This window comes from Salmo salar, chromosome ssa10 (genome assembly GCF_905237065.1).
Source record: "Salmo salar chromosome ssa10, Ssal_v3.1, whole genome shotgun sequence".
NCBI lineage: Eukaryota > Metazoa > Chordata > Actinopteri > Salmoniformes > Salmonidae > Salmo > Salmo salar.
The window spans coordinates 88,701,965-88,728,819 of record NC_059451.1 but is presented as its reverse complement, the minus strand read 5'-3'; the positions used below and the strand labels follow the sequence as shown (position 1 = coordinate 88,728,819).

The window sequence follows — 26,855 nt, the reverse complement described above, 5'->3', positions numbered from 1 at the left end:
AACGTCATCAAATCGCGCGCCAAGGTTCTCTCAAATGTTCATGTGTTTCAAGTTTGAGTAAGCAGTGCGCAGGCTACTTCAATTTATAAAGCGTCGGCTACTGTGGTGTTTATTTTATTTTTTACAATTTAGTTAGGTAATACAACAGTTATTAAACTTCATGCACTCATGGATTAATCTCAGAAACTGTCGTAACATCAAACAAAGCCAATTGTATGTCCAGACATCTTTATTCCCATCTTCCCCTGACCGCCATCTTGAAATGTAAATGTTTGTTTCCTCTGATTGACGTTTAAACTAAAGGTAGCAATTTATATTTGTTCAGATCTCGTCGTGCAGGATGGATCACATAGTAGTACAAACGCAAGAATAACAAAGTGAGTATTTTGGACAGTGTGTCTCATCAGCGACACTTTTTTTTACGGAGATTTCATGGCCTTTGTTTTGGTGGAATAACGTTAGCTAGCTAGCTGTGGCATTGTTCGTTATGTCTTGGCCCAAGCTTTAGCATTCGTTAGCTTTCATTTATATATCTAACGTTAGCTAAGTGGGAAGCACATATTTTCAAAAGCAGAGTAAGTACTAATAACTGCATGTAGCCAGCATGAAGCCCCAGCTAACTTCGTAACTAGAACGCGCATAGCTTCTGCATCAGTCCCGAGGCATGTGGTGTTAGCATGCTAACGTTAGCCTAGATTTTTATTTCGAGTGGGATCTTGCATTAGCTAGTTGAGTTGATTGTTGTGCCACGTTACACTGGCTAAGACGACCCTATGTGTGTAGGTGTAAAGTTGCCTGTCGAGAAAGACGAAATTAATAAATAGACCAGATGAAATACTATGCTATGAAAACTCATGAAAGTTGACATGCAACCACAAGGTGTCAGCCTTTGATAAACCATTAGCTACCATCTGTTCAGGATCTTTGTTAGGCCCCACTTTCTGCTTAGTTGATGCGCTTGCAGTTTCTCCTTCAGGAGTAACTATCGATAACTCAAGGGGCTTACAGTTAAGCATTTCACTGTACTGTTTACAGCTGCTGTATCCTGCGTATGTGACAATAAAATGTGAAACTTGTCTTAGGTTCTCAACTGATGGTATGGAGCAGGGGTTCCCATACGTTTTCACTCAGGCCTCCCTTCCTGAATTGGGGAACATCCCGCACCCCCCTTGTGCGCACCACGTCTATTTCTATGGGCATAAACACTGTTCATGACTGATTGTTCACACCCCTCTTGTTGGCGGAGGGCAAATGTTGCAGGTTTAAAGCTTATTCCCTGCAATTCTACACATGTTGTCATGTAGTGCAGGTAATTGTTTTTGCAGTCTTAAAGCACATTTTCTTTCTCCATGTATAATGTGTATTTATGAGATATTTGAGTGACTCCAACATTACCAAAAAATATATGGGCTAAAAACCTAGCTAAAAATCGTTAGTTGGCTAGTTAATCAGGACATTTCTGACAAGGTATAACTAGTTCTCTAAGGTATGCAATGACTGACATGACGAGGAAAATTACACCTTGTACATTCTACTATTACAACTATCAACTGTCAACTGTTGTTTAGGTCCAGAATGCATAGTGCTCAATCCCTGTCAGTATCAAGATAAGATTCAACCACCCTGGCCTCCTAACCTCCCCTCATCCTCACTGCAGATCTTCAAGCACAGACTAGGGTAAATGCTGCTGGATCTGGCGTAATGAGGTAGATGGGGGAATCCAAGAACATGGTGTTGAATGGCAGGCGGCATTGCAGCAGATTCTCCAGTGATCGATCCATAACCTCGGCCAGGTCCCTGCGACAGAGCAAGGGCTCCTTAAGAAGTAGGAGATGTAGTCAACGTAAGTGCTGTTCTCTGGCAATGCTCACCACAAAATGACAGAACCATAAATGACCCCCTTCAGCTTCATTAAGAAATTACACTGCACTATTGGCAGATTTTTTTTATTGTACATTTTTTTGGGGGGGCTCAATCATTTATTTTTCAAATATTTCACCTCAGGTGTCATCAGTTCTACCCTTGAGGCAGAGAGACGTCATACCCCGTCGTCGGGTATGACTCCAAAGGAACTCTGTGAGAATGATGACTTGACTACAAGCCTTATTCTAGACCCCTACCTTGGCTTCCAGACCCATAAGATGAATAGCAGGTTTGTCTCTTTCTGGCTCACAATTGTCCACATTTGTCATAATAGCTTGTGCATAAGTCAGCAGCCAAAGTTTCACAACATCTGGGGAGGCGGTTTACTCGTATGCCTCAGACGAACTTGCCTATCACGATAGGTTATGACTCGATGCACCAGCTGCATAACATTTGTATTGAGAATGGTTTGGAAAGTGGTTAAAAATTGACTGATGGTGTGCTTAGGTTTCGACCCATCAAGGACCGACAAGGACATTTGAAGGAGGTGCTAGAGTGCTTTAAAAAACATGACAACCTCGAGAAGGCCTTCCATGCCTTGACTGCTGGGGACTGGTCAAGACCCCACTTTCACCACAAGACGAAGGCTCAGGGCAAACTCTTCAAAGAGCATGTAAGTTATCTAGAAATATCCGTTGTTGAGCAAAAAGCATGAACCATCAAAACAAAAATATGTGAAAACTATTATTTTGTGTGTGTTTTGGCAGGTTTTTGTTTACCTACGAATGTTTGCAACTAACAGTGGGTTTGAAATACTTCCCTGCAATCGTTATTCCTCTGAGCAGAATGGAGCCAAAATTGTAGCAACAAAAGAGTGGTAAGGATCTGAATTAAATTGTAGTAGGATACATTTTGTTTAAAGAAAATGTTGCACTGAGTATATAGTCATTTTACAATCTCAAAAATCCCTCATTCATATTTTCCCAAGGAAAACCAATGATAAGATGGAATACCTGGTGGGCTGCATTGCTGAGCTATCACAGCATGAGGAAAGCATTTTACTGCGACATGGTGAAAATGACTTCAGTGTGATGTACTCCACCCGCAAGAACTGTGCTCAACTGTGGCTGGGACCTGCAGCCTTCATCAACCATGGTATACATCCCCATGCACTTGACAATAACTATCTGCCTCATTCAACCCACTTATGATAGAATTCAAATACCTATATTAAGAGATTAAACATATCTGTTTGTTTTCCAGATTGCAGGCCAAATTGCAAGGCAAGTAATACCAATGCCTGAAAATCAAAAGTATTGTGTAAAATGAAGTGAATTGTACAAATGGCTAACAAATGTTTATGTATGTGTTATTACAGTTTGTTTCCACTGGGCGAGATACAGCATGTGTCAAGGTTCTGAGGGATATTGAACCTGGGGAAGAGATCTCCTGTTACTATGGAGATGGCTTCTTTGGGGAAAATAATGAACTCTGTGAATGTTACACCTGTGAAAGGTATCATTTATTGATTTAATATCAAACTTGTAGTTACTTTATATGTATAATAATGAGTCCTACTTTGGCTAGGATTTTGCTATTTCACATCTTCTGGTCCCTTCAGACGCAGTGCTGGTGCTTTCAAACCAAAGACCGGGCAGTCTACGGCCACTCCTATTATCAACAGCATGTATGGCCTGAGAGAGACAGACAAACGGCTCCATCGACTTAAGAAATTAGAAGACAGCAAATGCTCTGACAGTCAGTTGGACGGCTCTAATATGGATCCAGATTCTCAGGAAAATCGTGACACACATTCATGTAAGTGCACCTTTGAGGTTGAGCAGGGATTGACGTTAAGGTTTGCCATATTGCCTAGGCTAGGGCGAGTAAACTGAACGCACGTTGAGCCTGCTCTGTGGTTGCCCCATTGAGCAGGTGATTTCAACAATAAAACTGAAAACAACCAAAATGCAAAGAATTTCAGTGGCCTTAAACTGAGCTTTTTAGTTTCTGCTACATAATAATATTCTAATACATTGCAATTTTGCAATGATTGTCATTAGGTTTAGTAATGTTTGTCCAAATTTCTGATGACTGTTCTGCTGTTATTTCTTATTTTTCCGGTCCACATCTTAGCAGTAGGGTGGACAGCCTGCTCCAGTGTGACAAGGCTCAGTGACGCACAAGCCCTAAGCAGGCAAACTCTGTCCAAAATGCCTATGCCTACCTCATCATTCAATCAAAGACACTCAAAGAACTCCAACGTGCCAGAGAGACTAAACTCAAAGTCCGTAAAGCCTTTGCACAAGCTAGGAAGAAGGTGTCAGGTAACTGCTCACAGGTTCCCCATTGAGATGGAAGCTATGGGTTTGTGCCTTAAGGACCCCACAGAATTAGTCAGTAACAGGGTCTCACGAAAGAGTGCGATGGATAAGCAAGGACCCATGCAAGTGGTGGGAACAAGGGGTTGTCTTGTGCACTACACTGTGAAGGAACACAATCAGAACTCAATGAAAGATGGTAGTAGGTGCCCAGATGGTTTAGCTTGCACTCACAGAACTCGCAGTTCAACCAGAGCATCAGTTGGCACCCAGGGGTCTGACAACATTAAACTTGAACCAAACTGCGGTGTGGTTAGAAAGACCAAGCCTACAGACCTCGGAGAGTATGTCACAGATGGTCACTGGATAATCAGCCCAAGCCTGGATATCAAGTGTCCAAGTGAGACCTGTCCCAGACAGAGGCAAATGATAAATCAGGAGGAGCAGCACTCTTTCAGACCAGCATCCCTTCTCCAGGAGGGGGTTCCAGGCCTGCACCATGCAGCTCGTACCCCAGACATAGCTGAATGCAGGAAAGAGTTGCAATGCCTGCCTGATGGTCGTGAGTACTACAACAATCTGTCTAAGGGAGACAAGCTTCTCCACCTTGGCAAGGGGAAGAAGAAACAGCAGATTACGCGCTATGATTCCCAGCTGATCCTAGCCAACAACAGCTCAGGCATTCCCAAGTTAACCCTGCGGAGACGAAGGGACAGCGGCAGCAGTAGGATTGAGCCTGGTGAGTCTGACCCTGTCAAGTCCTCCAGCTCCACAAAGACCAGCATGAAATTTGGGAAGAACCATCACCATGCAAAGACCAAGAGGAGCTCTTATGCAGCCAGATGGAGTAATGGGACTTTCAGTCCTGCTCACCACATCCGCTCCTCCAAACATGGCCTCAGTCCTGTGGAACACATCCGCTCCTCCAAACATGGCTTCAGTCCTGTGGAACACATCCGCTCCTCCAAACATGGCATCAGTCCTGTGGAACACATCCGCTCCTCCAAACATGGCCTCAGTCCTATGGAACACATCCGCTCCTCCAAACATGGCCTCAGTCCTGTGGAACACATCCACTCCTCCAAACATGGCCTCAGTCCTGTGGAACACATCCGCTCCTCCAAACATGGCCTCAGTCCTGTGGAACACATCCACTCCTCCAAACATGGCCTCAGTCCTGTGGAACACATCCACTCCTCCAAACATGGCCTCAGTCCTGTGGAACACATCCACTCCTCCAAACATGGCCTCAGTCCTGTGGAACACATCCACTCCTCCAAACATGGCCTCAGTCCTGTGGAACACATCCACTCCTCCAAACATGGCTTCAGTCCTGTGGAACACATCCGCTCCTCCAAACTGAAGATTCAGCTGCAGCATGAGTGGGACAGCAGGAGGCTCAGCCAGTATCGCCATGGTAGTGGGCCCTTCACAGGTATAGTAGAGAGGGAGGCAGGGGAGGTCTTTGGGCCCACAGTAGCAACATTTGGAATGCATGATGACACAGAGGAAGACTCGTCCTCTTCAGAAGAAGAGGATGAAGATTTATCTGACCATGAAGAGTTTGACGATGATTTTATTCCACTTCCACCAACAAAACGCCTCCGGCTCATTGTTGGTAAAGACTCTATAGATATTGATATCGCATCAAGGAGACGTGAAAATCAGTCACGAACAGTCAATGCATGAGCTCTATGAGTCTTTTTTTAAGTCAATAAAAGTAAAATCACATGCTGTTGTAAAATGTTAACTATTTTTGTACATGGTGGAACTTGGTTCGTTATTCATATTGTAGAATGTGTACATTTTACATGGCATACAATGTGTTGGCAATTATTTTTATATCTTCAGCTTTATTTTGTACAATTGTTAATTATATTTAAAGCATTTTTTAGTTTGTGTTGGTAAACATGCTAAATGTCGCAAGAATGGAACCTTTTAGGAACACACTGCAAACAAAATGTTCTTTGTCAACATGGCAGTGTATACATGCATATAAAATAATATGTATTTTATATATTGTTTTGAGAGCTTTTAAAAGGAACAGAATTCTTGTTTCTTGCTGGAGGTATGTGAAAATGTTTGACTTCCAGTGATTCCTGGGAGCTGGTCTCTGATGTTTTAGTCCCGTTGTAATCACTCATTCCTTAATCAAAATGTGTTGGTGCTTGCATAATGATTCTCTTGTTAACTTTTTAGTTTGTGCAGATGTGGTTATTTTGGATGTTATTTTATTTTTTGATCACATTTTTATTTTTCTATTCATTTCACTTAAGTCACTCAATTCTCCAACTGTGTAATTTCTCAGTATTTATTTCGCAATCACAAATTCAGAACTTACTTGGTCTGGCTTAGGTGGTGTAGATATTCAAACACTTTTCTTACTTTGCTATTTTGTTCACCATTTGATCATCAGTTCACCTGAATTACTTTGTCTGCTGTGTCTGAATTGTGAATGGTGTGGTGCATGTCTCAACTTTTTAAATTGCTCTTTATATACAGGACCAGTCAAAAGTTTGGACGCACCTACTCATTCCAGGGTTTTTCTTTATTTTCTTTATTTTATTTTTAGCGGCCCAAATAAATGCTTCACAGCGTTCAAGTAACAGACACATCTCAACATCCAACAGTTCAGAGGAGACTGCATGAATAAGGCTTTCATGGTCAAGTTGCTGCAAAGAAACCATTACTAAAGGACACCAATAAAAAGAAGAGACTTGCTTGGACCAAGAAACACGAGCAATGGACATTAGACCGGTGGAAATCTGCCCTTTGGTCTGATGTGTCCAAATTTGAGATTTTAATTCCCACCGCCGTGTCTTTGTGAGACGCAGAGTATGTGACGGGACGATCTCTGCATGTGTGGTTCCCACCGTGAAGCATGGAGGAGGAGGTGTGATGGCGTGGGGGTTCTTTGCTGGTGACACTGTCAGTGATTTATTTAGAATTCAAGGCACACTTAATCAGCATGGCTACCACAGCATTCTGCAGCGATCCGCCATCCCATCTGGTTTGCGCTTAGTGGTACTATAATTTGATTTTCAACAGAACAATGACCCAACACACCTCCAGGCTGTGCCAGCATATGTGAGAACTCCTTCAAGACTTTTGGAAAAACATTCCAGGTGAAGCTGGTTGATGGAATGTCAGGCATGTGTAAAGCTGTCATCAAGGCAAAGGGTGGCTACTTTGTAGAATCTGAAATATATTTTGAATTAACACTTTGTTGTAACTACATAGTTCCATGTGTGTTATTTCCTAGTTTTGATGTCTTCACTATTATTCTACAATGTAGAAAATAGTTCAAATAAAGAAAAACCCTTGAATGAGTAGGTGTATCCAAACCTTTGACTGGTACTGTATATTTTTTATACTAGGTTGATTTAAAGTCTGTTGTACAACTTTGGACCTGTCACTAGTACTGTGTGCTGTCATATGTAGGCTACTGTCTGTAGTCTTGATTAAGCTACCTTTTTTGAGTTGCTTGTATAATGTTGAGAATTACAGCTGAATTTGATAAAACATGGCTGTGTTTTCTATAACTTTGTTTTTCTTAACATTCATCTACTTTGGAAAAGAAAAACAATAGTTAACTTGTGCTTATTTCTGGTGAATGTTTTTATTTTACAGTTTGAGTACTCAATTTAAAGTTTTCTTCCAAATGTAATGTCTTCGTGACCTGATGCACTTCGCTGCTCTTTAAGAGAGACGTGGTCAAATCCATGAACTTTCTGGAACTTTAGTTTTCATTCTTAATTGCTGCCCTCACATAGATCATGTGAATTCCCTGAATTGTAGGATATGTTTTATTTATTTAACCAGGTAAGACCCACTGAGGTTAAAAACCTATTTTGTGAGGATGACCTGGCAAGGCAAAACAGATATGGCTGCCCTACATTCTTTGTAAACTGTAGGGGGTGTCTTGATATAGTATGTAGTATTTTTTTGGGGAGACGTTGATACTTGAGAATGGGTAATGGGACAAATAGCATTTGAACTCCTTGGGTACACAGACTCGACCTCAGCTTTTGCCATATTAATTGACCCTTTTGTGCACACAGATCAACACAAACATTACATAGTCAAAACATTTGTTGGAAATGCATTGTGAAAATATGAAATTCCCAGAAGTCTCCCGTTGATGTGTAAACTGTTTTATGGAACGTCTTGTTGAATTAGATCTTGAATAACAAAAGCATAATTCATAGCATGGCATAAAGTCAGTTGTCTGCCCACCACTCTGGCAAACAGAGAATAATTGTTTTTCACGGATAAAAGCAATAGCAAGAGGACAATGGTTTGCTATCTATCATGTGTGAAATAACTACAAGGAGGCTTTCATTATGCATGGGACATGGTGCTGGGTTGGCTTTGTTTGCTCGTGAAAGGACGTGCCCGTGCCAACCAATGAGGGGAGAGAATGAGTGCGGTAGTATGACGTGTAGATGCAAATCCCCTCGATTTCAGCCTATTGCCTGACTCAGCCAGTGTGTGTCTTCAGTCTTCATTCCTTGCCACGGAACGGACCTGTTTATTCTGCTGTCTGAACAAAACGGACGCGTGTTATTGTTTTGCTGGGGATTAAAGAAACATTGCTTGAAATCAAATCGTATATTTTTCTTCCTCAACGCAAGACTGCTTAATTATAAATTTACTTTAAAAAAAAATAATATTCATAACTGTACGCTATTTAGTATTCATTTGAAGACAAAATGAAGACAAAATTTATCAACGGGGTGTCATCCTCCCCTTCTATGGCCTTGGGTTTGTTGGTCACTGAAAACGCACTTGAGGTCCAGCCAGACACTGAGGATGAATGCAAGGAAATCATCCGGCCGGATGAGCCCGACCAGGACACGAAACGCAAGGCGTATTTATGGTGCAAAGATTTTCTCCACGGTGCGTGGAAAACGGTGACAGAAGAGGATTTTCAAATCAGCATAATAAGGTAGATATGTTCTTTGAGGACATCCACCATTATTTATCACAATTTATTTGTCATATAGCCTACTACCCAGATAAACAGTTGCTGCGTTTGCAACTGCATATAGGCCACATTTTCTCGCCCTATAATTTAAATGAATGGTCATGATGGTGCCAGTGGCATTATGGGGTTAATAAACAGAGAATTTGATACTGGGTTACACCTAATGTTATTTAAAATTACAATGGTAGCTTTGCCTTACATGGGATTGTATTGTGTGTGTTTGTTTTTAAAGCATTACTTCTTATTTATGGGCTTTCTACCTTAGAATAAAACCGTAATTTAGGCCGCCACATCCATTGGTCTAATGTGTACACGCTGGAGACAGTGAAATGTGACGCTTTTATGAGCTTCATTTGTTTTTTTTTGTGACGTTGTGACAGGGGTGGCCTCAGCAACAAACTCTTCCTCTGCGCCTTACCCGACATCCAAACCAGTGTTGGTGATGAACCTCGCAACGTCCTCTTGCGTCTGTATGGAGCTATTCTACAGGTGTGTATGACAACAGACAATGCAATGTTGAGTGAATCAGTCCCATCTTACCTTTTTTCTCTTCAGTTTAATTGAAAACGTCCAGGTTCTGAATCTGAAAATGTAATCAATGTTCTTTAGGCTAAATACGTAGCCTACTGAAAGGTCCACTCTTGGACCCTTGAAAGTACAATTTGATTTACTCAGATTTTCTGGTCATGCTTTAGAATATAATAGAATGTGATAATATAAAAGTTTAGGAAAAGACATAGCTTACATGTATTCCCTGGGAGGTTCTGAACAGGCTGAAGGGGTCTTTGCTTTGCTGCTGGAATTTGGGGTTGGACAGAAGAGAAAGGAGATATATCTTCTTCCTCAAACATCTTTGAAATGCCCTTTGTGGCAAATACCCACCTGATGGCATGGTCTAGGGTGGCTCAAGCTGTGTGTGTGTGTGTGTGTGTGTGTGTGTGTGTGTGTGTGTGTGTGTGTGTGTGTGCGTGCGTGTGTTTCTGTTGTTGTGGTGTGATGTACCACCATGGCTGTACATGCGTATGTTTTTTGCCGTAGGCCTTCCAAAAGGAGCGTGCCTTGAGCACACTTGTTTCCAGGTGATTCCACCATACCATACACGGTACAGTATGCGATCCCTGAAGTCTCAGTATTGTCCTCAACAAAGTTCACCCACATTGTTATGGAAGTCAGCTTGTGAATTGATGCACTTGTGAAGATATGGGGGGAATGTATTTTTTGACCTCTCCTATCATTTTATTTTCATATTGGAAATAAGTTGTCAAATACTATAGATGTTACAAAGGAGAGAACTCCAGTTGAAAATCAATAAATTAATTGGAGCAGCAATTAAAATGTGAGGTGTTGCGCTGTAATGATAACAGCTAGTGATGTATTTTGGTTTATTGTGTGCATCATGAGCTACAGCCAAAGGACACAGGATGATATCATTCCTGATGATGTGTCAGTAGGTCCAACCTACATTACTCATAGGTCACATGATGGTAGGCTAGTTAGGGCAACCCCAAGTTAACCTCCTGACTAAAATTAGATGACCAGATAATCCAGGTCAAGATTCAGTCAAGCTGACAAAGAACTGGATGTTCCTGTAGTTGGGGATGGGGATGACAAAAGCAACTGCTCTGTTCTAAAACAGTTCAGTGATAAATTATTGAAGTAACACTATGAAATAGAAAATAAAAAGAGACAGGCCACATTTCTAGTAAGAAGTAATACACCATTTGGAACTGGAGGACCCATTAATTAACCATTTACAATAAACCAGGAGATGTAAAGCACCCACGACTATTGTAAGAATCGAATAGAATGGAATATTAATATCTATTCATTATAGACTCAAGTAGTTTCTGAGTTTTTTTAATTGATAATACATGTGGTAAAGAGATCAATTGAACTTGACCAAAACAAGGAAAATGCCATGGAAACGCATGGGGGAAAGATCCCCGAATCTCCTCATTGCCCCCCAGCAAAATTAGCCTACATTTAGGCTATTGTTTATATGTCTATTTCACACTATGTTGAATAGTATAATGCTTGTATAGATGTCAACCCCAATACATGTTAATGTCAACTTCATTACAGTTAAAAATGACTGACTACCACCACCGAATTATGTATGCTAGCTATGCTACCAGTTTATACGAAAGGGAGTTAGCATTTAGCAGTTATTTCTTCTAAACCTGTAAAGAGAACACTTCTAAATGTTATGCAGTGAAACCAGACAAATATATCCAAATCGGACTTTAGTTACCACATTGTGGGCCTGTTAGAATACATGAAACATGATGGATTTGACGAATATCCACTTTGTTAGATCAGATTTGTTGAACGTGCGCCAATCCGGCGTATGAGTGGTTACCTGGTTACATGCACACAATAATGTGATTATTGTGGATAGTCAGATTAATATCATAGTTCGATTAAACCGTTTACATGCTTTGCAAGAAGAACGATTTCCCTAATAATCCTGTTTACATGGACACATCTGAAATTAGGCTACCTGGTGGCACTCTGATAAATGCAGAACATTGGCAATCAAAATAAACCTTCTTCCACATCGACAAGGTTATTTTTGGGAAGAATATTTGATTCTGAGTTTGGACATGTAAAGTTTATATGTGAAAACGATTTCTAAGACGCACGCATACCTTCAGTCGCGCTATAGAGGGAGGCTCGCTAAACTGGTGCTAGCACATGCACAGATAAAATACACTGCTGTATTATCAAATATCTAATTTAGTTAATAACTCAGAAATTCGTTGAGTAACTGAGTTTCCGCAGAGGAAAAAATATTAAAAGTGCTAGTTCATAGATAGGACAACAATGTCAATACCAGCATTTTATGCCAAAGCATACAGTCAGTGCCAGCTGCCTTGATCAGGAGATAATATATGCCTTTCAGAGATAGTGAGAGTTTCTTTCTGTTTCTACAACTTTACTTTCTCAACAAGAAGGTTGTTAAAGGCACTGAGAGTTTTCCTATTGCCTTTTTGGCCGTCAGACTTGGGGACTATACTGTACTCTGTCATTGTCTCTTTGTGAGAATGCTATGTAGCATGATGTGTCTTTTGAGAAAATACATGTACTCATGGTTAGTTTCTTGCTTTTTCTTTCATTGATAGATGTCCTGTAATAAGGGGGAGCCCAGACAGTCAAACAAAGAAAATCTCTTTCAAGTAAGTAACTAATGGCAAAGGTGATTCACCCAGACTATTAGTTAGATTTGCTATCTGATTGTGAAAATGACCCCACAGCATGTGTCATTGTTCTAGCCTCGAAACTATGTTTTTGTATACATTTTCTGGAGTCTGTGATCAAATTAGTCTGTATAGTTTAGCATCAAAGGTTTTAGTAATTGCCAATGGACTTAGTTATCACTTAGAAAAATGTCAATCCCAGACCTTTCTCCCAACTGGATGGTGTAAAATGGTGTAAAAAATAGCACTGTTGAGTCATCTCTTTGGATTGAGGTGACCTCTGTTAGTCAGTTGATGATAAGGGTAAACATTAATATTCATGATGTTATGGCGTAAATCTGCAATTACTATCTTTTGCATGAGAGTCACATAGAGTTTGATCCCATAGAGGCTAATCCTAGCTTGGCTAGCCAGTCTGTCCCCTCGTAAACCTCACTGCTCCTTAGCCTTCATTTGCATGTTTATGGCCTTTTCCCTATATTGTCTTGAAACAAGTTCAAATTGACAACAAGATTGCCCATTAGGTTTTCAAAATACAGTTTGAGACCAACGTGGCATACTTCACTATAGACTCTCACCTTTATATGATGACTAATTCCAGTAATAGTGAACACACCACTCATAACCAATGTTCCCTCAACATTTTCTCAGCACTGAGCAAATTTGAGATCTGCTGAGCGCAAATTTGAACGTTGTGAAAATTCTGTGCAACTTCCAGTGCGCGTTTACTGTGAACACTGAGGCTGTACCCACTTTAAGTTACAGTTTTAACAGTGGCCAAGCAGGCTACTGTGGCTATTTGATCATAATGTAGGCCTAAACCATTATTACAGAGAATCAGACAAATCATGCTACCCTCTGCCTATTGGCTACTTAGCTTATTCAAGCCTGTGTTAACATACAACACTGCCCCTTTAAGACAAAAAAAACTCTTTAACTGACTTGCTTTTCAAAGATGGCTAGAAATGTAGCAATCACTCCCCTATTGCTGACTACAAATGATCTATAACTGGACTAATAACTCACTAACTACCAAAGGATATTAACAAAATGTGCACAAGTGGCTACATGCACCTCTCTCTTTAATCTCAAAACAAGCGTCTCTACTCAGGACCACTCATGCTGTAAACAGTCCAGTTCAAAGTAAATGTCATAAGACCATTTATGGCACTGGTCTATTTGCATATAGGCCTACTGCAGCTCTGATTGGTTATGCCGCACCGGTCTGTGTAGATAGTATGGGTAGTAATGAATTCTACTCCGATGCGTTCTACCTACAACAAAATCTCTTGTATAGTTAGTTTTGCATACTAAGTCTTGCATAGTTCGTCTCGTTTCGGTATGTTACATTGAAAGTGGCGAATATTGCGTTGATTTGATCACAATTTCCACAGTAAAGGGAAACGTTGATAGTGTTAACTAACAGGGAAAACTCTAGAAAGTTGAGTGAGGTTCAATCTTGTGCTTCTCTAGGTGGTCTGATATTTATTCTGCTTGCGCACAGTAATGAGGGAACATTGCTCATAACTGGAGCTTCAACTGGAAAATCCCCACAGCTGCTGTGCCATGGTCATGTGACCGTAGCCATGGTACACAAGGGGTAGAGGGAGGGGAAGTGGTATTCAGGGGATGGTACTGTGACATTGAACCTACTGTTAATGTGTTTTTAGCAGAACTTTCAAATTAGCATTGAAACTATTCATGCTTCATTTATATTACAGAAGGTGAGAGCATTGTGAAACTAAGGAGTTCATTCACACATTTGTCAACAATGATTTTTTAAGGTGGTGGAGTATGATTAATCTTATTTTCAGTCAATGGAGGTACTCATTACCCATGGCCATGGGTACTACTGATTGAGTTCATTATTGCTATCTGTCTTGTTATCCGAATGCACAGATATCCAGGTCTACAGGGAAACAAATCTAAGGCTAGACAAGTGACATGATTTTCCAAATACATTGTTTTGTCAACATTATGAAACATGGACCTCAGTAGTGTTTTTGAGGAAGTGTGATTTCCTTCCATTTCTCAGGATAGTAGTGCTAACATTAGGACAGGCCACAGTGGACTATGGGATCCTGCTGAAAGGGACACTTCAATGTTTCCCTTCCTGTTTCACAGAATAAATGTAATCAAGTTTTTAAATTTACAAATCATATATTGGGTTGCAACAAAGGAAGTGATAGCTATTCAAAACATTTCTTTTTCTTTTTTTCAACAATGAGGAAGGTTGGCGGAATGGAATGTTGAACAATTCCACAACAATGTCAACAGACCAGTAGATAGCATTGCTGATTATTAACCTGAAAAGTAGGCTACTTAGCCAGTTTAATTTGTCAAGCCTTGACCAGCAACCTGTTAGGGATGTAGGTCATAGAAATAGGTCAAAGAAAGTTAAATAAAAGTCATTGGGAAACTGAGGCTGGCTGCTGACCCACTTTTAGAGGGACTTTCTGGACATAGAAATGCACTGAACACATAGATGGCATACAGGCTGCAAGGCCACGGTGTGTGTCAGGATGATCATGATGATCAGGATGATCATGGTAACAGAGATAATACGTTGAGCAGATTTGCATTTGGCATCCATCAGCACTACAGAGCCCATCTGTAAATGTGTCAATGTATATGAATATTTTGCAGAGTTTGGCTTAGTTTTTTGGCGTAGTTTTTTTTTTAGGTCTGCCAAACCAAGGGTCATTATGGTTTCATATATGTATATTGTCTATGGTTGATGGATCTCACCCCTTTTAAGGCAAGACATCCACACAGTGGATATACTGTACCTAAAGATGATCACAACATCTCTCTTGACTAGAGGGAAAGCTATCTTAGATGAGGACTATAGAATATCCCCATGCTGTCACTGATTATTGACTAATAATGTTTTTCCAAAGTCTATAGTCATATGAGGTCAGTCCACAGTGCATACAACAGGTCATAAGCAATGCACTACTATAATCTGTTTTCCTCCTATCTGGTTTCCGAAAGGAAGCGCCAAGCCACTTTGAAGTGCACCACTTAGCACATTCCTTGGCCAACTGTCAGAGTCCACAGGTCACTGCCAGCTCATAGCAGGTTACACTAGACCTAGATAAGGGCACCATTTGGATTGCACCCAGTGCTATGGGTTATGATTTGAGTTACTACTATACAGTGTAACATTGGAAATAGTTTTTATTGGCAATAGTTTTTAATGTACTTTCATTAATAACTACACAGAAACAAGGACCCTGTATTTCTAAGTGTTAACATAGATTTATTTGTAAGTTAACATTATTTTTTGTGGGCCTATCTTTTGAATGCTAGCTATATCAGAGCTCTGGCCTCAGATAATTGCTCCTGCCACCATTTTTGCTCCCCAGTAGAAAAGCCCAGGTGTCTTCTTCGGTTAAGCAGCCACAATTACTGATTGATGCTATTGGCAGGCTCTGCCTCTCTCAATACAATTGGCCCCTTGTTTAATCATTCTCATCATGTGGAACGCAACACAATTCTCCCGTGTCTGGTCCAAATCTGCTTATAAACCTACCACCGGGACGGACAAAAATATTCACTGACAGAGTTGGGAATGTAATTTCTTTAATTGAGGTAGCCATTTTACAGTTAACATGCCTCAAAGATCTGGATCTGAATCTGGATCTGTGTATAGTTGATTTATCAATTGTGAATGCTAGATCCCTGGAAAAAATACTCCCATCTCTTCCAGACAGCCGTAAGGTCATGTGCTCATCATCAGCTTCCTCTGTCTAAGCTGTTCCTAATTTAATGTTATGGAATTGAATGAGTTTCTGTCCTACACCTGATGGTGGTAGGTGGTAGGTGTGGACAGTTCCAGCTAACAATGGACCACAGTTTGGCTGCAGTCATCCAGCTCATCCTATTAATTGTCATCACGTCCGGTTGCCATGAAAACATTAACCAATGACTAAGTCATTTTACCTCATCATTTCTAAGGACGGGGTTGATTGTGCAAGGCAGTGACTGACAGTCACAAGGTTTAATAGGAGAAGTCAACAACCACAACTTTCTCTCATTCACCTATCTGCTTGTGTGCATGCTAATTCATGTTCTCTGTGTATGCAGGGTGCTGAGGCCATGGTGCTGGAGAGTGTGATGTTTGCCATTCTGGCTGAGCGGGAGCTTGGGCCCAAACTCTTTGGCATCTTCCCTCAGGGCAGACTGGAGCAGTTTGTCCCTGTAAGTTACTCTGTTGAGTGATAATCATTGATAGGGGGGGAAAAAATTATTAATGACTATGTGATTGCATGCTTGCTTGTGTGCATGCGTGCATATAGGTGTCTGGATCTGTGCATGTGTCTGTGTGTGTTTTGTTCAATAATGTGTGTTTAATTGATATAACAGGGAATACATGAACCATGCTAAATTTATTCCCTACTTAAAGTGGCAAAAATAGCTTGAAGTTATGTAATTTAACACTTTGTGCTAGCGAGAGTATTCTTGGTCAATTTAATACACGCCCACGTTGCCCAGGCATTCTCCCATAGCGAGAGTTCTCTTACTAAATTCAACCCATGCCTAGGCTAGACAGTTAGAATTTAAATCGGTACAGCCCATCAGAATAGTCATGTTCTATCTGAATCACGAGTTTTGCTTGTATGATGTACAGGTAACTGCCAAAATAAAATAAACACTAACACATGCGCGCACACACACACACACACACACACACACACACACACACACACACACACACACACACACACACACACACACACACACACACACACTGTAAATCCCCTATGCTCCTTTGAGAGTCACTGAGATTTCTTCTTCTAGCCATGGTAGTGAAAATAATGGGCAACTGGGCATTTTTATACATGACCCTAAGCATGATGGGATGTTAATTGTTTAATTAACTCAGTGACCACACCTGTGTAGAAGCACCTGCTTTCAATATACTTTGTATCCCTCATTTACTCAAGTGGGTAACGATTTACTTTGACTATCCATAACACGTTTATTACATATCTATAGGCATTTCATGAACGTGTTATAACAGGTCCCAACCCCATTATTAAAGGTTAGTTAAATAAATCCATAGCATATCTATAGCTCAGGCATGTCATGCTATGCAGGAGCTCATATTTAGGTATCTTAATAGATAGTGTCATCATTATCACTGTTCTCAACAGTGTTAGTGAATAACAGTGTTAGTGAATATGCCAAAAGGCCAAGCCACGTTTAGAAAATTAGGCTAATATACAGTACTAGTCAAAGGTTTGTTACACACCTACGCATTCCAGGGTTTTTATTTATTTTGACTATTTTCTACAGTGTAGAATAATAGTGAAGACATCAAAACTATGAAATAACACATATGGAATCATGTAGTTACCAAAAAAGTGTTAAACAAATCAAAATTGTAAAAAATCAAGACCTTTGAAAGTTTCTTCGAGTGCAGTCACAAAAACCATCAAGGACTATGATGAAACTGCCTCTCATGAGGACCGCCACAGGAAAGGAAGACCCAGAGTTATCTCTGCTGCGGAGGGTAAGTTCATTAGCGTTACCAGCCTCAGAAATTTCGGCCCAAATAAATGCTTCACAGAGTTCAAGTAACAGACACATCTCAACATCAACCTTCATTGTCAAATTGCTGCAAAGAAACCACTACTAAAGGACACCAATAAGAAGAAGAGACTTGCTTGGGCCAATAAACACAAGCAATGGACATTAGACGGGTGGATATCTGTCCCTTGGTCTGATGAATCCAAATATTAGATTTTTGTTTCCAACCGCTGTGTCTTTGTGAGACACAGAGTATGTGAACGGATGATCTCCGCATGTGTGGTTCCCACCGTGAAGCATGGAGGAAGAGGTGTGGGGGTGCTTTGCTGGTGACACTGTCTGTGATTTATTTAGAATTCAAGGCACACTTTACCAGCATGACTACCACCATATTCTGTAGCCATACGCTTAGTGGGACTATAATTTGTTTTTCAACTGGACAATGACCCAACACACCTCCAGGCTGTGTAAGGGCTATTTGACCAAGGACAGTGATGGAGTGCTGCATCAGATGACCTGGCCTCCACAATCCCCCGACCTCAACCCAATTGAGATGGTTTGGGATGAGTTGGACCGCAGAGTGAAGGAAAGCAGCCAACAAGTGCTCAGTATACGTGGGAACTCCTTCAAGACTCTTGGAAAAGCATTCCAGTTGAAGCTGGTTGAGATAATGCCAAGAGTGTGCAAAGCTGTCATCAAGGCAAAAGTTGCCTACTTTGAAGAAGTTTTGATTTGTTTACCACTTTTTTGGTTACTACATGATTCCATCTGTGTTATTTCATAGTGTTCATGTCTTCACTATTATTCTACAACTTAGAAAATAGTAAAAATAAAGAAAAACCCTTGAATGAGTGGGTGTTCTAAAACTTTTGACTGGTAATGTATAGCATGTGACTTACCTTCTTCTCCTTCCTCTTCTTCTTCTTCTCCTCACTGAGGTCAATGGTGCATGAAGATCCCCACAGGGTTAATGAAATGGCCTGTATATTATGAATCATTTTTGAGAATAGCAGTAAAAATGAAACATTTTAGTTATTCACTAGTACTCAGACCAAGAATCCACAGAGGTCAAGCGAGTGGCCTTTAAACATCTTCCTCTTTGATAAGATCTTAACTGTCAGGTTGACAGTGAGCCAATTAGAGGGCCTTAGGGCAATGGAACTGGTTATGCCCTCCATTCTTTTGACAACACTGTCAGCAGTCAATTGGTAATGGTGTTTCTGCTTATTGTTGCAAATAAAGCTGTCAGCGTGAGGGGAATGAAGACAACCTGTATTCAGCTAAGACTTGTAGACCTTACTTCCTTGACCTCTTTGTGTTAATAGAGTCGCAAACTGGACACGGGTGAGCTGAGCATGCCTAGCATATCTGCTGAAATAGCTGAGAAGATGGCCAAGTTCCATGGTATGAGGATGCCTTTCAACAAGGAGCCCAAATGGCTGTTTGGAACTATTGACAAGTGAGTTGGTATCTTATTAGAAACTGTAAACCCTCTTTGCCTAATTTGACCTCACTGAACGCTCCAAACAAACATTAGCTGTCACACATATCTCCTCTTACAAAATGGTTAGCTAGTTTGCTTTTGTTGGTCGATTTTCATGTCACCTGGTTTGAGGATAACAGAGAGCCAAATTATGTTTTCCTATGGCATTTGTAAAGTAAAACTACACATCAATAACAGTCTTGGTCAAAACATTTTGCCCCCTCTTTGATGTGTTTTATGAATGTCTTCTTTGCTTACACTTAAAACAGGGCATTTATGTTGTTAAAGAGTTTCGCTTATCAGAGTGACCTGCTTCGTGGTCTGAGGATAGTTTCAGGTAAATCACAGGGGAAAAGTTGCTTGTCAGCAAAATAATGTGTGATTTGTACGAGTGCTGTGTAAACAAGAAATGCATCGCTGTGATAAAATAGTGATCTGTCTTATCTAGAAACTCTACAACGGCTTGTATCCCAGTGTTCCCATACATACAGTACCCTGACTGTCCTGTTGTTTTCCCCCATCCACAGGTACCTGAACCAGGTGATGAGACTCACCTTCACCAGGGAGTCCCACATGCTCAAGTTTGCCCGTCTGATGAGCTGTAACCTGCCCCAGGAGATGGAGAATCTCAAGTAAGGCCCACATCACATCCACCCTGGTCCCTGCATTACGTACACAACAGTATTTAGACTAAGCACACATGAACGGACATGATTACATGTATATGCAGTAATTCAGTTATGTAATAGTCATATGGTGTTTTCCACTAAATTGGTGTGGAATCCAGTCAACAACAATAAACCAATAATCATATTAAAATATGGTTGAAATATGTTCTGGCATTTTGCATCCTGTTTTGGGGGGTAAACAGTGAATTAGTGGACTTATATCTCCTGCTTTTTACCTGCTTAAATATGGCTTGTTTGTCTCTGTAGGTCTTTGCTGGACTCCACTCATTCCCCTGTGGTTTTCTGCCACAATGACTGTCAAGAAGGTAAGGGGTCTGAAGGATTCTGCACGCTTCGGTTTGTCTGGCACCTTGCCGAACTCCGCTAGGCGAACCGAACGAGTGTGCTTGCATACTCCCTTAAAAGACCGTCGCTTGAAAAACAAGGAAAAAGCAACAAAAGTACTGTTTGTCCATATTGAGACTGTGTAGCCAGTATACACTTCCTGAAAATAGTCAGAATGAATCTAAGATAACTCAAGAAATCTGTCATAAATTTGTACATTTTTGCAGAGGAGATCTTAGTCGCAAAATTTTACATCTAAATAAGATGTTTGGTGAAGTATTTCTCAGGTGAAAAAATTTGCATGAAAACAAGTTGTCTATCGTTGAATGGCAACAAACACCTCATTGAAGAATCCCTACTCTTGACCAATGACTGACGAAGGGGTGTAGATTTCCGGCTTGCCTTTAGAAAAAGTGTAGTGTGCACAAACAGCCTAAAAAAACCTGGCCAAAGACCAAAACCAACAAAAATGTCACAAGATGTTGTCATAATATATGCACTAATTGTTCTGATCTGTTTCGGATGGGGGGGTGTGTACACTGGCATAGCACACACCCCCCCGGGGCCAACCCTATGACAGGAATTAGCTTTAAAGCTGCTGAATTTTCTCTCAGCCTCATGGCAAAATGTGTAGAATAACATGACTTTAGCTATAAAACTGCACATTTTTCTCTATGCCCCATAGAGGGTTAGGGTGGGGGTTTGCCCTTGGTCGAACCTTACGGGGACCCCGCAAAACTGCTCGGACACTGTTAGGCATAGTATTGCAGTTTGTATAAAGCTAGTGAAGAAAATCTTTGAAATCCCTTGCTAATGTGTTGTACTGTGTGTATGTGTGTGTGGTGTAATAATTATTTGCTCATCCTTTAGGAAATATCCTTCTCCTCAGTTGTTGTGAAGGTACTGACAGACAGAAGCTCATGCTGATTGACTTTGAATACAGCAGCTACAACTACAGGTGTGTTCATGCTCAGGGCGCTAGTCAGTGTAAACTGTAATCATCCCCTTTACAACCAATTCAAACACTTTGGTCACAAATTGTAGTGAATGTACAACATTCTGGGTGTCTAAGAGCCAGTAAACATTGACCACACTGTACGATGTGGGAGGGCTGTGTCTATCCAAGGTGACACTGTCTCGGCAGACGGTAAATCATACCCCCCATGGCCGGTCCATTGTCACATTCTGAGCCAGACAACCTGTTCAATCTAATCATCCAGCTAGCTTTATGAACAGAATCTAACAGTGGAATCCCAAAGCTCCCCTGACTGTTCTCCAACCATATTCCTTCACATTCATAATTCACAGTTTCTGCCTCATGAAATATTCATAGGAACTCTATTGTAATGTCTGCTGCAACACAGCTATTGATGGAAGGAATTTACCCTTGTAATTTGTATTTGTCATGTTTTTAAATGTAAGACAAGAATGTAGCCACACATATTTCAGATAGATTCATTTAAAATCTATAATGTTTCGGCAGCAAGCTGTCTTCATCTGGGTTTCTGAGTTTTATTTCAGAATCAAACATCTTACTGTATGTTTTCCTGTACCACTTAGCCTTATTTGTAAAACATGGAATTCTTGAGTGCCCTATTTCTCATGAAGGACCTTCACTGTTATTGGCCTTGGCTCAGAGCCAAGTTAGTTCCGTCAAAACAGCCTACACTCTGTCCTGACCCTCAGGCTCCCTCAGTCATTGTACGTCACCACATGTGCTCGTCACTCTCAAGACGGATCAGGTTTCACTGGATTCTCCTCTCGTTCTCCAAGCTCTGATAGTATGGTGGGTAGAACAGGGCATCATTAGGAAGCTGAGTGTTCATACCATGGACTTCTGTACACAATGAGAACAGTCCAAGGAGCCCCATGTCAAACTCATATTTTGTTTGTTTTCCCACTGTTTTCTTCCCAGTTGGTTTCCTTAGCAGCTGGTGTGGCTCGCTTGAAAAGGTTTGAACTGTACAGGTTTTCAGCACTGGCCCATAATGCCGCAGCCAGGGGTAGAGAAATGTTGGAAAAGAGTTTAGCCTCCAAGTTGTTCCTTTTGTCTGGTTTCCACAGTAGCAGCTGTGGTTCCCTTCACAAAGAGCTACCCATTTGTGTTCCCTTTGTGAGAAATCATCTTATATTTCTCTTCCTTTGCTATGGTAACGGTTTACTGCAGCCCTAGTTGTCATTTGGGCATACAAGGAAAAGAGCCCAAACCATCATAATCCTCAATCCATGTGGCAATGCAATGTACATTGCAAGAATGTTCAGTTCTGCAACATTGAAAATAAGCTTATCAAATATCAGGTGTAACTGACAGGACTTCTGACCTGGCAAATGTGATATCATTGTTCATGTTTTTTCTCTCCATATTTTGTGTTTTCAGGGGATTTGACATAGGAAACCACTTCTGTGAATGGATGTATGACTATACAAATGACAAGTTCCCATTTTTCCATGTCAACTCAAATAATTATCCCACTAAAGCCCAACAGGTGAGTAAGGATGCCAGTATGATGACTTTCTGTCCTCTGAATCTGAATGAGTGGCTCTCTAGGCAAAAGACAGTCAATAACATTGTGATGTTCTTCTTTTCAGCTACATTTCATTGGAAGCTACCTGTCAGAGACTGAGCAGGGATTTGAGAATCTGAGCGCTGAAGACCAGATGAAACTCAAAGAAGAGCTGTTTGTGGAAGCTAACAGGTGAGCACCAAGTTGAAGTGGCCAAGGCTTTTCGCTGGAATGTGAATGAGGGGTGAAATTGCTCACGTGTCTCTGACACACCCTATGAGTCATCATGACACATGAGGACAAGTTGACTTTTTTTTACAACTCTGAGGACACCTGTGGTTTAGTACTTAGGATGTGCCTCCTGTTGAGAGAGCAGCAGTAAATCATAATAATAATGAACCCCTCAGACTGGGCCTCTTAGTTACTGTAAAATTCTCCCTGGGAAATAAAACTGCAATCAGTCCAGTACTGATGAAATAACATATTTCCATGTGGCCGTCGCTGTGGACCAAAGGTTTTCTCAGTTCACCCAGATGTATGTTTAATGGACCATACTGCCATTGTGCTCGTCCACGGTTTTATTGAAACATTTGTCTGTTGGTAATTACACAGGTTTGCTCTGGCTTCGCACTTCTTCTGGGGTCTGTGGTCGATGATCCAGGCGAGAATCTCCACCATTGAGTTTGGGTACATGGTGAGTGTCCATTATCTGGTTGCCATGCCTTTGTTTTACACATTTATATGTGTTACATAAACAACACAGCCATTCTCCCTCAAACAAAATAAATGAGAAGTGCATGTTGCATAAGACAGGAAATGGAAGCATACAATTTATACCCAGACAATCAGAAAGCAAGCAATGCAGGTGTTCCTTGCTATGTTTGGTCTCACAGACTACTCTGAACTATACACAAATATTTTCCATGGTCAACCTGATAAAGATTATCTCTGTTATATTTCCTTTCTTTGCTGAAATATATATAACTGACACACATACTGTGCGAGGCGGATTTTCATTTTGATTCCTTTTCTCTCTCTCTCTCTCTCTAGCCATTGTCTGAAATCCATTCTGTGCAAATGTTCCAATATTTTTCTTTCCTTTGTCTGTCCACAGGAGTATGCCATGGCCAGGTTTGATGCATACTTTGAGCAGAAGCGGAGCTTGGGGGTCTAAGCGAGGGACCACATACTGTAACAAAGAAGTGGAGGATGAATGGATTAACAGAGCTTAATTGAAAATAATGCAGACAGGCAATCAGGGTGTAGGGCCATGCTTTAATGGGGAACCTGTGCTTTGGGAATTAAACGCTCGCTACAGTTGGTATCGCATGGACCAAAGTGAAACCATGAATATCTGGTTTGGTGTTGAATTATGCCCCATGCATTGCTGCTCAGTGTTTGCACAATACTGCACTCCTAATATTACACACGCTCACAGGGTCAAGATTGTTCTTGGCCTGTCTTTTCTTCAAACAACATCAGGAAGATTAAGACAGGGATGAAAATCTTCATTCTGAATGGAGGTGTATGTTACATCTCCAGGAAGTCCATTCCTGTTTGGAAATGTTCTGGCGTAGCTAAAAAGAACAGAAGTCTCAATGAGCCTTAAAAATCCATGCTTATTGAAAACCCAGTAATCTCTTATCTGTGACCCAACGGCAATAGTACTGTGACATAAGAGCAAGGTTCAAAACATACGCCAAATAACTAAACTCTCAGTTTCAATTGATTATGTTAGTTTTTTTGCATCCATGCTATACAAGTCAGTTTTCCTTCATTCTTTATCAACAAAAATTCCTCTAAGATGACTTGCATATGGAAATATCTGGAGCCACCAATTAGATGGGTGCATCTCTGGCCAACAGCATTCCCCACCTGCAGGACTGTAAATATAATCTGATAAATGTGACCTGAAACACAGTATACTCTTCGAAAAAAGGGTTCTTCAAATGGTTCTTCTATGCGGACAGCCGAAAAACCCTTTAAGGTTCTAGATAGCACCTTTTGTTCTAAGAGTGTAGTAATGGTAACCTCACAACCCTACTCTGTACTTACCAGTTCTGGGGATTGTGTAGAGTAAGAGTATCAGCTCTGAAAAGGTCATTGAAATGGTATTGGTATTCAAACAGATATATTAATAATGAAAATGCAGGTGCTTCTACACCTGCATTTCTTGCTGTTTGGGATTTTAGGCTGGGTTTCTGTACAGCACTTTGTGACATCAGCTGATGTAAGAAGGGCTATATAAATACATTTGATTGATTAATTGAATATATCACAGATAGTACATTGGATAAGTAAGGAAATGGCAAACAGGAAAGCTCTCAGCTTTAACTCAAACAGACAAACTATAGAGATGTCCTATTCAGCTGGAGTAAACAGTTGCAGATGAAGTTGTGAGAAGAACTGTAAATAAGTTGTTAAAAAATCCTCATGTAGAGGTTTTTAATGTGTATAATGATATATTTAGAATGTGTTTGGGGACTGGAAATATTTACTTTACTTCTTTCTTTTTTTTGTGAAAAATTCATAACCAAACTGTGATAATTAGTGCTGTTTTAATATGAATTTCTATTCTGTATTTCATCATTCTATTTGTTTTATGTAAACATGTTTATTTAATCTGGTTAATATAATATTGAAACAAATATGAGCCTTCACTTTGAAATTACATTGTTGCGTAGTCTACAATGTCAGTGGCACTTCCATCTCATTCACCAGACACTTTTTCCCAATGCTCATACGCTATTAGCCTGGGAGCGAGATTAGTGGCACTTTCCTGACCAGTTGCATTTTTAAGGATAACGTTTTAAATGTTTTCCTTAAATGGAATATGTATTTTTCTTAATAAGAAAGTTGTCTCTTTCCTTGTTGAAACACGTCTCACTCCTGTTTTCTCAACACCTGCTACATCATTATTGTGTGATCAACTACATTCCATTTTCAGGTATATGTTGTGTATATTTGTATATACATTACACCTCTCTTTCATGCTATATTATTAGTTTGAGACAATAAAATAAGAATTGATCCACTGTCACATACAGTTTTCTGAGTATATCCTTGGTGTATTTCATGTCTTGCCATTCAATACAGAGATCAAATAAAATGTAATTGATTATCAAAACATGAGGGAAGAAGGAAGTTCTCTACATTACACTGAATATTGTTGATTATGTATATTGTAATCTTATGGATAATTGAACTGAATGTCCAATTTGTATATGCTGTGAAAGGATCCCAACTACTCTATTTTGTGAGTGCAAACATTTAGCCTTGCTTACCTATAAAGATAGCTATGCAGATATACACTAAAAGAATAAAATATGTACCGTATAAATTCTTCCCTTGCAAATAGCAAGGGTAAAGTAATTTGAAAATGTACCACTATGGCAAGTTCATTATATACATTTACTGTACCTTCTACTGCTTTGCACAAGTACTACAATAAAGGTAAAGAAATAAAACGTGTATTCTTGCAAATCCGTCTGTATAACTGAGGGGAAAATATGATTAACTGTGACATTGTACCGTAGATTTGTGCCAATCACATTGTTTAATCTCTTTCAAAAAAGACAAAGAAGGAGAGATGACATAATAAGAAATACTGTAGTTCCTATCATAACTGTTGTTATGCGTTGTGTGTGGCTAGCACCATCATAGTCAATTACTGGACCTGATGTATGTTAATAAGTAGACAAAGTGCTGGATCAATGATAAGTGTATGAACAATTAGAGTTCACTTGGATGACTGGATAAGATTACTCAGAATGGGCTGACAGTCACATGCTATGTCATTCCTCTAAACCTTGCCTTCCTTTCACAAAGCAGTTGTACATTCACTTCCAATGACACATCTTTCATCTTGTTGCTTTCACCAGTTTATGGCATATGCCACGTTATCCTCGACGATTATGTAACTACTGTGTTTTTTTTTGTGGTCCTGTCACCA

General features: G+C 40.4%; 2 protein-coding genes across 8 annotated transcripts; both read left to right on the top strand.

Annotated features, from left to right (window-relative positions):
• Positions 1–11: 11 nt before the first annotated feature.
• On the top strand, positions 12–6,888 carry kmt5b (lysine methyltransferase 5B). Of its 6 annotated transcripts, none has more exons than XM_014124131.2 (12): positions 12–136; positions 326–377; positions 1,083–1,309; positions 1,658–1,843; positions 2,005–2,152; positions 2,371–2,536; positions 2,631–2,740; positions 2,852–3,018; positions 3,127–3,146; positions 3,242–3,378; positions 3,485–3,681; positions 4,000–6,886. In XM_014124131.2, exons 4-12 carry the CDS (start codon positions 1,711–1,713, stop codon positions 5,871–5,873), a joined length of 2,952 nt encoding a protein of 983 aa, XP_013979606.2. In that variant the 5' UTR covers positions 12–136; positions 326–377; positions 1,083–1,309; positions 1,658–1,710; the 3' UTR covers positions 5,874–6,886. The 6 variants fall into 6 exon arrangements, with proteins under 6 accessions (XP_013979606.2, XP_013979608.2, XP_013979605.2 ...); XM_014124130.2 differs by having other exon boundaries at positions 21–213; XM_014124133.2 differs by lacking the exon at positions 1,083–1,309 and having other exon boundaries at positions 4,000–6,887.
• Positions 6,889–7,070: 182 nt separating this feature from the next.
• On the top strand, positions 7,071–25,943 carry LOC106560813 (choline kinase alpha). Of its 2 annotated transcripts, XM_014124138.2 has the most exons (12): positions 7,071–9,132; positions 9,552–9,660; positions 12,294–12,347; positions 16,458–16,571; positions 19,229–19,362; positions 19,914–20,018; positions 20,322–20,380; positions 21,270–21,357; positions 22,777–22,885; positions 22,989–23,095; positions 23,516–23,597; positions 24,018–25,943. In XM_014124138.2, exons 1-12 carry the CDS (start codon positions 8,897–8,899, stop codon positions 24,075–24,077), a joined length of 1,257 nt encoding a protein of 418 aa, XP_013979613.1. In that variant the 5' UTR covers positions 7,071–8,896; the 3' UTR covers positions 24,078–25,943. The 2 variants fall into 2 exon arrangements, with proteins under 2 accessions (XP_013979613.1, XP_013979614.1); XM_014124139.2 differs by lacking the exon at positions 12,294–12,347.
• Positions 25,944–26,855: the final 912 nt, after the last annotated feature.

Coding starts and splice junctions, on each gene's coding strand:
- LOC106560813 (XM_014124138.2), top strand. CDS start 8,897: ATGAAGACAAAATTTATCAACGGGGTGTCATCCTCCCCTTCTATGGCC. Junction 12,348..16,457: donor ACAAAGAAAATCTCTTTCAA/GTAAGTAACTAA, acceptor CTGTGTATGCAG/GGTGCTGAGGCCATGGTGCT. Junction 19,363..19,913: donor CTGTTTGGAACTATTGACAA/GTGAGTTGGTAT, acceptor CCCCATCCACAG/GTACCTGAACCAGGTGATGA.
- kmt5b (XM_014124133.2), top strand. CDS start 1,711: ATGGGGGAATCCAAGAACATGGTGTTGAATGGCAGGCGGCATTGCAGC. Junction 2,153..2,370: donor ACCCATAAGATGAATAGCAG/GTTTGTCTCTTT, acceptor TGGTGTGCTTAG/GTTTCGACCCATCAAGGACC. Junction 3,682..3,999: donor AAATCGTGACACACATTCAT/GTAAGTGCACCT, acceptor TCCACATCTTAG/CAGTAGGGTGGACAGCCTGC.